The sequence below is a fragment of the Brassica rapa genome, chromosome A06 (genome assembly GCF_000309985.2).
Source record: "Brassica rapa cultivar Chiifu-401-42 chromosome A06, CAAS_Brap_v3.01, whole genome shotgun sequence".
NCBI classification, from domain to species: domain Eukaryota; kingdom Viridiplantae; phylum Streptophyta; class Magnoliopsida; order Brassicales; family Brassicaceae; genus Brassica; species Brassica rapa.
Window position 1 is genome coordinate 14232873 of NC_024800.2, and position 15635 is coordinate 14248507.

Consider the following 15635-nt stretch of genomic DNA (forward strand, 5'->3'; position numbering starts at 1 on the left):
CACCACTTGCCAGAATTCATCATCTATGATGGCATTTACGTGGTGTTTCCCTTTGTCGGCTCCTGCCTCTCTAGCAAAGCTTCTTGCCTCTTAATAGTCTCGCCCGTCTGAATTACTTGGGTTTCAAGTTTTCTCACCTGAGTCCCTAAGGTCTCGATTTTGGTGTTCAGATTGTTGTAGGCAGAGTCTATCTTACCGTTGAAATCCACGGTGATTTGTTGTTGTCCCAACAGTACTCGATCAAGCATTTCTTCGATCTTGCTTTCCTGAGTTTGGGGTGGTGGATTTTGATAGTAAGAGTTCGAGTAGCTCTTGCTGTTGTTGAAGGGTTTTTGAAATTGTGAACTTTGGTTACTTCTTTGGCCATTTCCAAAGAAGTTTCTGTTTCCGCCCTGGTTTCCAAATTTTTGGAATCCGGTACCTCCGATGTAGTTCACATCTTCTTCTCCTTCAGTATCTGCTACTTCTCCTTCAGCTGAACAGACTTGCTTCCTAAGAAGTTCGTGCACCACATCTAACTTAGCTCTTACTTCGTCCATCTGTTCCTTCCCGATAGAGGCTACAGACTTCTTCCGTTCAGAGTCAGTGTTTTTGGTGCTGCTGCTGTTAGCAAGGTTTTCGATAAGTCTCACAGCTTCCAACGGATTCCGAGTAGTGAAGTTTCCTTCACTCGCCGTATCAAGAGCCATTTGATACTGTAAGGCGAGACCTCGGAAGAAAGTGCTTAGCAGCTGCACTTCATTAAATCCGTGGTGTGGACAGTCTCGCTGGAAAAACCTAAATCTAATCCACGCATCTTTGAAGGACTCTCCAGCCTTCTGCGAGAATGTGGAAATTTTGTTCCGAAGTTCTTCAGCGCGCGCCTCATCGAAGAAGTTTCGTAAGAAAGCATTCTTGATGTCGCTCCAGGATGTTAAAGATCCTGTGGGTTGCTGCCTAAGCCAGTGCATCGCTTCTCCATTCAGCGTGTATCTGAAGAGCTTGCACAGCAGGTAATCTTCGGGGACTCCTTCCATCCGAATGGCAGCGATTAGATCCTCGAACCGTTCCAAATGGTCCATAGGATGCTCGTGCGGTAACCCAGAGTAGGGTATCTGCGACACGAGAGTGTAGTATTGAGGCTTCAGCTCGAAATTCTGCTTCTGGATCTCCGGAAGTCGAATCGCTGATCTGTTGGAATAGTACTCATCTGGGCGATTGTAGTCGGCCAGTGGTTTCGATCGAGCGTCCTCATCTACAGGTTGAGCAGCTCCTGTAGCATCAGCATCAGGGATTACAGTTCCCTGAGCATCTATTTTCTGACCTGTTGCATTACGCAGATGACCGGCCTGGTCATACAGGTTTCCGTTCTCATCCTGAGTTAGAATAATAATGTTTACCATTTTTGACGACACGGTTATCGATCGACGTACGCGGTGTAGTATCGATCGTTGTCGAACGATTGGGATCGATCGACGATGACGGTCTGGTGTCGGTCGACGGTTGGTTGTGCGTATCGATCGACGACGAAGTGGTTGCGTCGAGCGATGTGGAACGTTGACCTCTACGGATGGTGCGTTCCAAATGAGCAGGATCGTCTGAGAACAGCAAGTCTTTCTCCTTGTTGCTTCTGGTACCGCTGGGCATGCACCTGAAAAGACAAGAAAAAGAAAGATTATTAGAAAAGGGGGTAAAGAAAAGAATAAGAACTAATAAAACTAAATCTAATGGCGATCAAAGCTCCCCGGCAACGGCGCCAAATTTGATACCACTCAAATTACCCTAAGGAGTGTTACTCTCATCAAAAGAGGTTCAGATGTAGTACTTAGGGATCGAATCCACAAGGAGCTAGGGAACAATTAAATCTAGTGTTTATTAATTCTAAAGGTTGTAATGTTTTAAATAAATAGCAATAGTAACTAGCGAGTAAATGATAAATGTAACTTAGGTTGGAAATGATATTAGATGCAGGGCCACTATTCAGGTGTTGGAGATTATAATTCCTATAGATGCCTAACTGTTGCATGCATGATATATTAGAGCTCATTCGCTTAACTCAGTGATCAGCTGTCGCATGTACCACTGGTTAACAAACTAGATCTTGTGTCTCACCGGTTAGATGCAGACACAAGAGAGTGTCGATCGATAGTCTATTAAGACGTCGACCGATACACTTTTGCCAACATCGATCGATTGTCAGTTGAGGACATCGATCGATTGTCAGTTGAGGACATCGATCGACGGGTTCTAGCCAGGCCTATGCGCGAGTATGAAAATGCTCTACTAGGATTCTAAATTGGCGGTTAGCCCTCTCTAGCAATCCTAATATGATAGATAGATGTCAGGATGGGATAACAAGGGTGCTTGAATATGCAATCCTATGATCATGTTCTAGTTAGCTAGGCTAAAACAAGCAATGAATACAAATCTATCATGAATATCACAACAAGGCAGATCTATAGTTTGGGGATAATCCCACAAACCTATCTGAACCCTGGATCTAACATTTGAACTACTCAGACATAGCAAAGCAATTCATATCAATGGATAAATAGAAACTCATAGAATAGATGATAAGAAAATGAAACAAGGAGTTCCAATCACAAGTGATCTTCTCTCCCAAATGAAACTTGTAACAAAACTAGGTCTAGAAAAGAAAAGCTCTCCTGCCGTCAAACACTTAGGCAGTATATATTCTACTAGGTTAAAAACTCGTCAGGGCATTTTGCTAATTTGGCTTGGCCTTGGTTTTTAAGTCTGCTGAATCCAAAATGTCGCGTCTGGTGTCTCGACATCGATCGACGGTACTTGTGTACATCGATCGATATTAATCTTCATCTGTGGAGGCATTTCCTGATATCGATCGTCAGCACTGATGCGTAACGATCGATTATTCTTCCTCTCGTTGACCTCTAAGTGGTCAGCTCGGGTGAAATGTCCTTTATGCTCCAAAATGCTCCAAAGTCATAGCTTTACTCCGAAATGCACCTGAACCTGAAAACATACCTAGAAGAGTAGAAAACATAGATATATATATAGTAAAATAATAATATACCATGGATAAAAATGGGTCCAATCCAAGGTATATCAAGGTAGCTTTCCGTCGGTGATGTAGGCTCGAATTGTCTGCAGCCATGGGGTATCGCAGCCGTAATCGGATTGCTCTGATTCTGGTTGTATCGTAATTTCTTCTTCCTCGTCATTTTGACCTTCTTTGAGGTTGACGACAATTGGTGGTCCGATACTCGGGTGTTCGATGAACTCGACCGGAATCACTCTTTTAAGACCTGGGTCAGAACTTGACGCTAGGGCCGCGAGAGCATCTGCCTGGACGTTTTCAGAACGGGGGATTCGCGTAAGAGCAAAAGAGTCAAATTCTTGAGCTAGATTTCAGACCAGTTTGAGATACGCGTCCATTCTTTCGTTCCGTGCTTCATACTCTCCGCTAAATTGACTTGCCACTAACTGGGAATCGCAGTAAGCGTGGATATTGTGTATCTTCAAGCCGTGAGCTAAACGCAGCCCTGCGATGAGTGCTTCGTACTCGGCCTCGTTGTTTGAGGCGTGAAATTCCAGCCTGAATGATTGTTCCAGGATCTTGCTTGTCGGAGATGTGAGGCGGATTCCGATGCCTGATCCTTGCTTGGATGAGGATCCGTCAACGTGAAGGAGCCAGTTGGAATTTGGTTCCTCATTGGTTACGGTCCCCGTTGGTAGTTCGACCAAGAAGTCTGCGAACACTTGAGATTTTGCACTCTTTCTCGGACGGTACTTGATACCACTCAAATTACCCTAAGGAGTGTTACTCTCATCAAAAGAGGTTCAGATGTAGTATTTAGGGATCGATTCCACAAGGAGCTAGGGAACAATTAAATCTAGTGTTTATTAATTCTAAGGGTTGTAAATGTTTAAATGAAATAGCAATAGTAACAAGCGAAGTAACTAGTAAACGTAACTTGGTTGGAAATGATATTAGATGCAGGACCACTATTCAGGTGTTGGAGATTATAATACCTATAGATACCTAATTGTTGCATGCATGATATGTTAGAGCTCAATCGTTTAACTCAGTGATCATCTGTCGCATGTTTCACTGGTTAACAGGCTAGATCTCGTGTCTCAACGGTTAGTATGTCGACAAGGAGAGAGTGTCGATTGATGGTCCTATTGGGACATCGACCGATACACCTTTGCCAACGTCGATCGATAGTCAGTTGAGGACATCGATCGACGGGTTCTAGCCAGGCCTATGCGCGAGTATGATATGCCCTACTAAGATACTAAATTGGCGGTTAGCCCTCTCTAGCAGTCCTAATATGATAGATAGATGTCAGGATGGGATAACAAGGGTGCTTGAATATGCAATCCTATGATCAAGTTCTAGTTAGCAAGGCTAAAACAAGCAACGAATACAAATCTATCATGAATATCACAACAAGGCAGATCCCACAAACCTATATGAACCCTGGATCTAATAACTGAACTACTCAGACATAGCAAAGCAATTCATAACTGTTGGGGATGGATTGAACCCATCCACAAAGCCCATCGAACAAGAGGCCCAATCCGGTAAGCCGGATTGTCGTCGGCTCGGAAGCCGATATTCGAGATTTCGACTCAGCTAAGGACTGCTTTTAGTCAAACAGAGAGCGGACAGAGCGCGATCGACTTAGCAGCTCAGGGCGAACATTCATCAATCAGGCCCGTAGGGCCGACAAGGCCCAATCGATTAAAAGAAGATTAGGTTAAGACGATCGCGAACAGACTATAAAAGGAGAGGAAAGCAAAGGAGAAAGGCATCGACACTTAGTGACACAAACTTAGCGGCGAGATTAGGGTTTATTTTCCGTACAATCATCTCTCTGCTATTTGTACTTTTCCGGTTTAAGCTCTCACGAGCTCCGGCTTGCCATTACTTTCTCCACCTTTGTAACCTCATCTCGAAATCTAATAAACGCCTATGTTCGACCCATTTTTAGTATTGTTTACTTCTTCTGAGACCAAACTCACCTTAAACAATTGGCGCCCACCGTGGGGCAGAACAGATCCAGCGTTTCTAGACCGAAATGACCACCGGAGGTACGAACCCTGATAGCTCGGGAGAGGAGCCGGAACTCACACCTCCTCCACCTCCTCCCCTTCTCTCGTCGGAGTTCATGAGCTCAGTCATAGCGCGACTTGCTCATCAAGAGGAGGTCCAAAAGACGACAAATGACCAGCTCGCTGCCATCGTCAATGCTCTCAGCGCACCCACCGGCAACTCACAACCATTCCGTCATCACCTCTTCAACACAAACCCACCTACTCCAACGGATGGACGAACGACGAACCCAGCTGACCCCGCAGAGACCCTCGTCGCCGATGCTCTTCCGGCGGCATCTGATCCCTCAACTGTCCGAGAGATTGCCGAGCTCAAGTTAAATTTCCAACAAATGAGCTCGAGGATCCACCAAGCAACGAGCGCGGTACCTGAGTTTGATAGCGTCATCGCTTCAACATCGCGCACACCTTTCACCAAAGAACTGACGGAGGTCAAACTCCAGAAAATGGACAAGTTGCATCTCCCGGAGTACAAACCAGGAGGTGATCCCGTCGAGCATCTGACGGCTTTCAACATTGCGGTGGCGAGAGCTAGACTCACTCCCGAGGAAAGAGACGCGGGATACTGCCAACTCTTTGTCGAGACGCTGAACGAACAAGCCCTGACTTGGTTCTCGGGACTCAAAGAGAACTCGTTTAGCAGTTTCAAAGAGCTCTCCTCGGCATTTCTCAAGACTTACATCATGTTCACCAAGCGCGAAGCAACAGCCTCGAGCCTTTGGAACCTCAAGCAAACGAAGGACCAGAGCCTTCGCCGCTACATGGAACGATTTAACTAGGTCGTGTCGAGAATCAACATTCCCGATCACATCTCCGTCGACGCCCTGAGGAACAATCTTCTAGTAGAGTGTAGGTTCTGAGAAGACCTCTACCGATGTCCCACCACATCACTGCAAGATGCCGTTGCTCGCTCCCACAACTTCATCCGTATGGAAGAGGACACTAAAGCCATCATGAGCAAGCACAACTCGGTGAAGTAATCAGCGCCTAAAAACGCTGCTACAGCTCACATCGAACCTCGTCAGCATGCTACCAATAACAAAAACAACCGTAAGAACGGTCTCCTCTACGTCGTCGACGAAAACGGGAAGAAATGGAACCTTTCATCAAGAAACAGATCCTCCGAGCGAATCCCCCCGAGCAACGGCGACGGCCGCAGTCGCCCAGGTCGATTCCGCGGCGGGTTCATCTCGGACTCCTCCAAGACTCACCAAATCGTGCAAACTTCATGGCGTCAAAGGCCACGACACTTCAGAGTGCAAAACACTTTTTGCACAGTTCCTCTCCTCGGTCGAAAGCGGCGAACTCAAGATCCCTCCTCTGAAGCCAAAAAGCGAGAACAGTTGGAGCAGGAATAAGGATAGGAAAAATCAGCGGAAAAATCAGCAAAAAAATCAGGGTACACCACGTCAAGATGACCAGAAGCCAAAGGTTGCCGAGCAAACCCCTCGTCAGGATGACGATGGTGACGCTTCAGCTGACGAAGATCAACCCGCAGTCAGACAAAGGATCGAAGTTATTCGCGCCCAACCAGAACCCTCATCGGACGAAGAGAGCAACCTCGAGGAAGCTCTCGACCCGTCAGACTTACGTACGCTCCTCAAGCGAAAGATTACTCCGACGAATAGCGAGACCCCCGGACCTTCCGATCTCCGAGTCGAGCTCAACGCCAAAAGAACCAAACATGCGCTGAGCCAAGGATCTTCACCAGCATCTACAGGCGATAGCCCTGTCGTCGATTTGCGCGATCAACTTAACGCACGGATGGACGATCTGCGTACGAAACTGGACCGCAAAAGGGCTGAGCCATCGGAAGAAAGCAAGGATCTCCGAGCTCTCCTCATCAAGAAGCAAGCAAGCGTCAGGCCGCGGATCAATGTGATTATGGGAGCCCTCTTCCGTCACCTTGCGGGGAATCAGTACAATCAGTCAAGGATCACCGCCGACTGGTGGATACCTCGCAGCGTTGGCCACAGAAGCTTCCAAACGATCCCCCAATCTCCTTCTCGACAGAAGACCTCCTCGGAATAAACTTCCCTCATAACGATCCCCTTCTCGTAGTTTTGGCTATCGATAAGTACGATGTTACCAAAGTGCTAATCGATACCGGCAGCTCAGTCGATATCATTTTTCGCGAAACTCTCGTAAAAATGGGTATCGACTTAAAAGACGTGAAACCATCTTCCAGAACTCTCACCGGCTTCAACGGCTCCTCCGAAGTAATACTGGGAACTATCCGGCTCTCAGTACAAGCAGAGGGAGTAACTCGGATGGTCAAATTCTCGGTGGTCAGTACCAAGGCTCCCTATCACGTGATACTAGGTACCCCATGGCTGTACTCTATGCGAGCAATTGCATCTACATACCATCAATGTATTAAATTCCCGGGAGTGGACGGGATGGTTAAGACAGTAAGAGGAGATCAATGAGCCGCACGAGATCTTTTGATCGCCACGGTCAAATTACAGCGTTCGCAGTCACTAGTCAACTCGGTTTCCCCTCCAATAAGTAAGGTCTGCCCACAAAAGGAAGAAGTGCTCGAAGTCCCTGTCGACGAGTCAGACCCAAGCAAAGTACTACGAGTAGGCGCCTACTTATCAGACGAGATGCAGCGTACTATCCTGGATTTCCTGAAGCAGAACTTATCTACCTTTGCATGGTCAATGTCCGACATGCAGGGGATCGTCCCTTCCGTCACGACTCACGAGGTTAACGTGGATCCAAATATCAAGCCCATCCGACAGAAGAGACGAAAATTGGGCCCCGAGAGATCCAAAGCAGTCGTCGAGGAAGTCGAGCGTTTACTCAGCGCGGGCTCGATAACGGAAGTCCGTTACCTGGAATGGCTCGCCAACCCAGTGGTCGTCAAGAAGAAAAACGGCAAGTGGCGTATGTGCGTCGACTTTACCGATCTCAACAAAGCCTGTCCAAAGGACAGCTATCCGCTTCCGAATATCGACAGACTCGTTGAGTCAACTTAATGAGATCCTAGGACTCTTCTCTGGATGGTTTGGATAGATCCTTGCATAAACGAATCAAAGACTCAAGTTTATCAAGGCTGTGGATCGAATGGTGACACAAGAGGCTGCGGAAAGGCTCCTTGATACTCCTAGGCTTAGATCGGATATGACACACCTTTCTAAAGCCCTTGGGCGTTGGATATTACACACCAACAGACTGGATATTACACACCAGACACTCTCTTAACTCGTGAAAGCAAGGGAGAAGAAAACACAAAGGTTTAAGTGAAAGAAAACTTGATAGATGCTAGGGTTGCCGTCACACACATATATATAGTGAAAGGCTTGGAACAGGCTCCAAGCATTTCGAAATTAAAGTAACAGGCTCCTCCAATTAATGTAGAAACAAAGACATAACTTAGATAGAGTTTTCGAAAATAAAAGACATAAGTACTTAGAAATAAAAGATAACATAAGATTCTTCATGTGGTTTGGTCCGAGAGTATCAATTAGGTGATAAGATAGCAAGACTATGGCCTCATTAAAAACCTATCATTGCAAAACCCAATGGGACAAAAGCAATGATAGGAAAAGAGCACACATAGCTTGCTAGCCTAGATGATACTCAGCTTGATGGTAAGATGGCTTGAATGGTGATAAGCGTATCTTGAAGTATCAAGCTTCCTCCAAGACATTCTTCTTGCTCCAAGGACTTCCTGATTAGTCCTCCAATAGCTTCTTTGAGTTTCCTAGCTCTGGCTCGAGTTATGGGACCTTTAGGAATGGTTAAGACCTCATCTTCTTCAGCTGGTTCATCTTTAAACTCTCCATCTCTATCTCCATCAGCTGGCTGGTCCATGATCATATCATCCCCTCCCTCTTGAAAAGGATTTGACCTCAAATCAGGTTCATCTGCAATAAAAGGGATCAAGTCAGTAACATTGAAGCTATTACTCACATCATACTTACCTTGGAGATCAATCTTGTAGGCATTGTTGCTGATCTTCTTTATGATCTCAAAAGGTCCATCAATTCTCGGCATAAGCTTTGACTTCCTCTCATTAGGAAACCTCTCTTTTCTCAAATGAACCCAAACTTTGTCACCCTCCTTAAAGACCATCTCACGCCTTCCTTTGTTGGCATGCTTGACATACTGCTTAGTTTTCTCTTCAATGTTGAGCCTAGCTTGCTCGTGAAGTTGTTTCACCATCTCTGCCTTCTTTTTGCCATCCAAACTGACCCTTTCACACTCAGGTAAAGGAATTAAATCCAAAGGAGAGGTGGGATTGAACCCATAAACGATTTCAAAGGGTGAAAACTTAGAAGCAGAATGCACAGCATGATTATATGCAAATTCACAATGTGGCAGATAGTCTTCCCAAGATTTCAGATTCTTTTTAATGAATGCACGCAAGAGTGTTCCTAGAGTTCTATTAACTACTTCAGTCTGTCCATCAGTTTGCGGATGACAAGTAGTGGAGAACAACAACTTAGTGCCTAGCTTAGACCAAAGAGTTTTCCAAAAATAACTAAGAAACTTAGTATCTCTATCAGAAACTATGGTCCTAGGCATGCCATGTAAACGCACAATCTCCTTAAAGAACAGATTAGCTATATGTAATGCATCATCAGTTTTGTGACATGCTATAAAATGTGCCATTTTTGAGAACCTGTCAACAACAACAAAGATAGAATCCTTCCCAGTCCTAGTTCTAGGCAATCCAACAATGAAATCCATAGATATGTCATTCCAAGGATGATAAGGAATAGGGAGAGGAGTATACAAACCGTGAGACTGAACCTTAGACTTAGCTTGCTTGCAAGTTGCACATCTCTCACATAGTTTCTCCACATCACTTTTCATCCGAGGCCAAAAGAAATGATCCTGCAAAGTTTTAAGAGTCTTTGCAATACCAAAGTGACCCATGAGACTTCCTCCATGAGATTCCCTAACAAACAAATCTCTCAAAGAGCAATTAGGCACACACAGTCTATTATCATAAAAGAGGAATCCATCATGTCTAAAGTAATGTCCAGCAGCAAATTTCTCACAAGAGTTATAAGCTTCTTTAAAATCTGGATCAGATTCATACATATCTTTAATCTGCTCAAAACCTAACAACTTAGCATCAAGAGTGTTTAAGAGAACATACCTTCGAGATAGTGCATCAGCAACTATATTTTCTTTACCTTGTTTGTACTTGATGACATAAGGAAAGGTTTCTATGAATTCTACCCATCTTGCGTGTCTCTTGCTGAGCTTGTTCTGTCCTTTCAAGTACTTGAGGGACTCATGATCAGTGTGTATCACAAACTCCTTGGGCCACAAGTAGTGCTGCCAAGTCTGCAAAGCTCTCACCAAGGCATACAATTCCTTATCATAAGTTGCATAGTTGAGAGTGGCGCCTCCAAGCTTCTCACTGAAGTAAGCTATGGGTCTCTTTTCCTGCATCAAAACAGCACCCACTCCAATACCAGAAGCATCACATTCAATCTCAAAGGTTTTATTAAAATCTGGAAGTATCAGAAGAGGGGCGTGAGTAAGCTTCTCTTTAAGGCATTGGAAGGCAGTCTCTTGTGCTTCTCCCCACTTGAATCCGACTTCTTTCTTTATCACTTCAGTCAAGGGAGCTGCTATAGTGCTAAAGTTTTTAACAAACCGCCTGTAGAAACCAGCAAGCCCGTGGAAGCTCCTCACTTCACTTATAGTCTTAGGAATTGGCCATTCTTGAATTGCTCTCACCTTCTCCTGATCCACCTTTACTCCATCTGCAATCACAACAAAGCCTAGGAAGACCAAGTTATCCGTACAAAAAGTGCATTTCTTAAGGTTAGCAAACAGTTTTTCTTTTCTCAACACATCAAGAACAGACTTAAGATGATCTATATGCTCTTCTAGGTTCTTACTGTAAACAAGGATATCATCAAAGTATACTACCACAAACAAGCCTATGAAAGATCTAAGCACATGGTTCATCAATCTCATAAAAGTGCTAGGAGCATTGGTTAATCCAAAAGGCATGACTAACCACTCATACAACCCATGCTTAGTCTTAAAGGCTGTTTTCCACTCATCTCCCTCTTTCATTCTTATTTGATGATATCCACTCTTTAAATCTATCTTAGAGAAGACACTAGAACCATGCAATTCATCAAGCATATCATCTAATCTAGGAATAGGGTGGCGATACTTCACGGTTATATTGTTGATTGCTCTACAATCAACACACATGCGCCAGCTCCCATCTTTCTTAGGCACAAGGAGCACAGGCACAGCACATGGGCTCATACTCTCACGGATATGGCCTTTCTTCATTAGTTCCTCAACCTGTCTTTGTAGCTCCTTGGTTTCCACCGGATTAGTCCTGTATGCTGGTCTGTTGGGAAGAGTAGCTCCTGGTACAAAATCAATCTGATGCTCAATCCCACGAATAGGTGGCAAACCAATGGGATTATCTTCTGGAAATACATCCTGGTATTCCTGTAAAAGAGCTGACATCTCACTCGGATACACCGGTATACAATCAGTTAGGGACAAAAGAGATTCTTTAAAAATAAATAAGAGAACCGATTGATGAGAATAAAGCGATCTTTTGATTTCACTAGCTTTAGCATAGAAGTTGTGTTGCTTATCTGGTTTGAGATCAATCTCTTTCTTTTTCTGAAGCTGAAGCTGGTCTTCATGCACTTCTTTAGGAGTTAGAGGCACCAAGACAGTTCGCTTGCCGTTGAACTCAAAAGAATGTTTGTTGGTGAAGCCATCATGGATGACACGCCTATCAAACTGCCAAGGCCTTCCCAGTAATATGTGGCTGGCTTCCATGGGTATCACATCACAGAGAATGTCATCTTCATACCTCCCAATGGACAAGGGTATAGAAACCTGAGTAGATACCCTCATCTCGCCTTCTTCATTAAGCCACTGCAGCCGGTAAGGTTTAGGATGCTTTTGAGTTTTCAAACCAAGCTTCTTTACCATTGTCTCGCTAGCAACATTAACACAGCTTCCACCGTCGATGATCAGGCTGCAGACCTTTCCTTGCACCAGACAACGTGTGTAGAACAAGTTCTCTCTTTGTTCTTGCTCCTCAGTTTTGTTTTGCAAACTGAGAGTTCTTCTTGCAACCAAAAGTCTACCTTGAACTGGTTCTTCCTCATACTCAGCTTCTGATAGTTCTTGATCAGTCTTTAGTTTCTCATCTTCAGATTCAAACTCTCCATTCTCCAGAAGAATCATAACTCTCTTGTTAGTACACTCGTTAGCATAGTGCCCACGCCCTTGGCACTTAAAACACTTCACATCTCTTGCACGCGAGCTTGTAGCCTCCACTTTACCCTTATCTTTGTTGTAGATGCTACTAGACTTAGGTTCTTCTTTTGGCTGTGGCTTGCTCTCCTTCTGATAGCTTGGTTTATCTTTCTTAGAGGTCTGGTATCTACTGGAACCATAGCTGCCACGCGCATAACTTCTTCTCTTAACTTGCTGCTCCACCAAGATAGCTTTGTGTAGCATCTCCTCTATCTCCAAGTAGTGTTGCATCTCCACTCTGTCTTGTATCTCACGGTTGAGTCCACCAAGAAAACGTGCCATAGTAGCTTCACTGTCCTCAGATACACAAGCTCTCAGCATAAGCAATTCTATCTCTTGAAAGTATTCCTCTACAGACTTTGATCCTTGTGTAAGCAGTCTCAGCTTTTGGTGAAGATCACGATGATAATGACTTGGTACAAACCTCTTGCGCATCACAGCTTTCATCTCTGCCCATGTTTCAATGGGAAATTCACCATTGCGCCTCTTGTTTGTAACCAACTGATCCCACCAGCTCAAAGCATAATCATTGAACTCGGTAGCAGCCACTTGAATCTTCTTAGTCTCTGAGTAATGCTGACAGTTGAAAACGAGTTCTATCTTCTTTTCCCACTCAAGATAGGCATCTGGATCAGCTTTGCCATGGAAAGGAGGGATCTTAAGCTTCAATCCTGATAGCTCATTGCGTCTATACCTTCGGCCCTCATGATCATGTCGAGATCTTCTACTGCTATGTCTCGAGCCGGAGCTATGGCTACTTCTCTCATAGAAGTTATCAGTTTCTTCTGATCCAGCATGCTCACGCTGGCCTTGTCTGTTTCTTCTTTGCTCACGTATCTGGCCAGATGCTTGTCCCTGCCCATCATTCGGTCTCTGATCATACTTTTCTTCCAGCAACTTTACCATCGCTTCCATCACTTGTTTGGTGATTGCTTCTTGTAACAACTTATTCCTTCTCACAAAGGTTTCATCATCCTCCTCAGATCCCATTACTTCCTGACACACACAAGACTTGAACCAGTAAGTAGTTCAAAGAAATCGAAACACGAAAAGGATTCAAATAAGAAAACACAAAGATTTAAACAAGGCGGCAATCGATACTTGAGAAACACGCAACGATTTGAATTTTTTATCACTGACTAAATGGAAATAACACAGATCAGATTCAACGGATGATGAAATGAGGTTTAAACAATCCTGATCTACGATTCTAATAACAGATCGAATCACACAAACACAAGAAACTTTCGGATCAAGCAAACCAATAACGTAATCGACAAGAATGTGAAAGGTTTTTGTTTAAAATTTGATCGAAATTCTCAGATCTAGCAATATGAGTTACGAAACAATCAGATCTAACAATCCTGATAATGAAAACAAACAAATCAAGTGAAAATCAACACACAAGAACCGAATGATCAAGTGAAACGACAAATAGTAGATCTTATGAACAAGCAAAAGAGAAATCGAAACTCCCCTTCCAGAGTGCTATGATACCACTTAATCAGATCCTAGGACTCTTCTCTGGATGGTTTGGATAGATCCTTGCATAAACGAATCAAAGACTCAAGTTTATCAAGGCTGTGGATCGAATGGTGACACAAGAGGCTGCGGAAAGGCTCCTTGATACTCCTAGGCTTAGATCGGATATGACACACCTTTCTAAAGCCCTTGGGCGTTGGATATTACACACCAACAGACTGGATATTACACACCAGACACTCTCTTAACTCGTGAAAGCAAGGGAGAAGAAAACACAAAGGTTTAAGTGAAAGAAAACTTGATAGATGCTAGGGTTGCCGTCACACACATATATATAGTGAAAGGCTTGGAACAGGCTCCAAGCATTTCGAAATTAAAGGAACAGGCTCCTCCAATTAATGTAGAAACAAAGACATAACTTAGATAGAGTTTTCGAAAATAAAAGACATAAGTACTTAGAAATAAAAGATAACATAAGATTCTTCATGTGGTTTGGTCCGAGAGTATCAATTAGGTGATAAGATAGCAAGACTATGGCCTCATTAAAAACCTATCATTGCAAAACCCAATGGGACAAAAACAATGATAGGAAAAGAGCACACATAGCTTGCTAGCCTAGATGATACTCAGCTTGATGGTAAGATGGCTTGAATGGTGATAAGCGTATCTTGAAGTATCAAGCTTCCTCCAAGACATTCTTCTTGCTCCAAGGACTTCCTGATTAGTCCTCCAATAGCTTCTTTGAGTTTCCTAGCTCTGGCTCGAGTTATGGGACCTTTAGGAATGGTTAAGACCTCATCTTCTTCAGCTGGTTCATCTTTAAACTCTCCATCTCTATCTCCATCAGCTGGCTGGTCCATGATCATATCACAACTGCCGGCAATGAAATGCTCACGTTTATGGATGCTTTCTCGGGATACAACCAGATTATGATGCATCCGGACGACCGAGAGAAGACATCATTCATAGCCGATCAAGGAACCTACTGCTATAAAGTGATGCCCTTCGGGCTAAAGAATGCCGGAGCAACGTACCAGCGACTTGTCAACCGTATGTTCGCCAAGCAGCTTGGTACCACCATGGAAGTCTACATCGATGATATGCTCGTCAAGTCACTCCGAGAAGACGACCACCTGACGCACTTACGGGAGTGTTTCGACATTCTTAACACATACAAGATGAAGTTAAACCCGGCCAAGTGCACTTTTGGCGTGTCATCCGGAGAATTTCTTGGCTACATAGTAACGCAGCGGGGAATCGAAGCAAACCCGAAGAAAATATCAGCTGCCCTCGACCTACCAAGTCCGAGAAACTGCCGAGAAGTCCAACGACTAACCGGCCGAATCGCAGCACTCAATCGTTTTATCTCCCGATCCACCGACAAATTCCTCCCCTTCTACGATCTCCTCCGAGGAAATAAGAAATTCATCTGGGACGACAAGTGCAAAGAGGCTTTTAATCAGCTCAAGCACTATCTGACGACGCCCCCGATCTTGGCAAAGCCAGACATAGGCGACGTTTTATCCCTCTACATTGCGGTTTCATCCGCAGCAGTCAGCAGTGTACTAATCAAGGAGGACCGAGGAGAGCAACGACCCGTTTTCTACATGAGTAGAAGGATGACTGGACCAGAAACCAGGTATCCGACACTCGAAAAGATGGCCCTGGCTGTCGTCGAATCAGCGAGGAAACTTCGCCCTTACTTTCAGTCACACTCGGTGGAAGTTCTTACCGACCAGCCGCTCCGAACTGTTTTGCAAAACACGAACAGAGCTGGCCGTCTTACCAAGTGGGCGATAGAACTC

At 44.5% G+C, this 15635-nt stretch overlaps 1 protein-coding gene and 1 non-coding gene across 2 annotated transcripts; both read left to right on the plus strand.

The window, feature by feature from the left end:
* The first annotated feature begins 744 nt into the window (after positions 1-744).
* LOC117126300 lies at positions 745-850 on the plus strand. Its single transcript, XR_004448875.1, has one exon. It is a non-coding gene; the product is annotated as a small nucleolar RNA R71 (small nucleolar RNA).
* A 6379-nt stretch (positions 851-7229) lies between these two features.
* On the plus strand, positions 7230-8060 carry LOC103848687. Its single transcript, XM_009125537.2, has 2 exons — positions 7230-7490; positions 7548-8060. Exons 1-2 carry the CDS (start codon positions 7230-7232, stop codon positions 8058-8060), a joined length of 774 nt encoding a protein of 257 aa, XP_009123785.2.
* The last annotated feature ends 7575 nt before the right edge of the window (positions 8061-15635 follow it).

Excerpts from the sequence above, each read along its gene's own strand:
- LOC103848687 (XM_009125537.2), top strand. The coding sequence starts at position 7,230 with ATGGGTATCGACTTAAAAGACGTGAAACCATCTTCCAGAACTCTCACC. Across the intron at positions 7,491-7,547 it reads TGGACGGGATGGTTAAGACA|CGTTCGCAGTCACTAGTCAA; the intron begins GTAAGAGGAGAT and ends GTCAAATTACAG.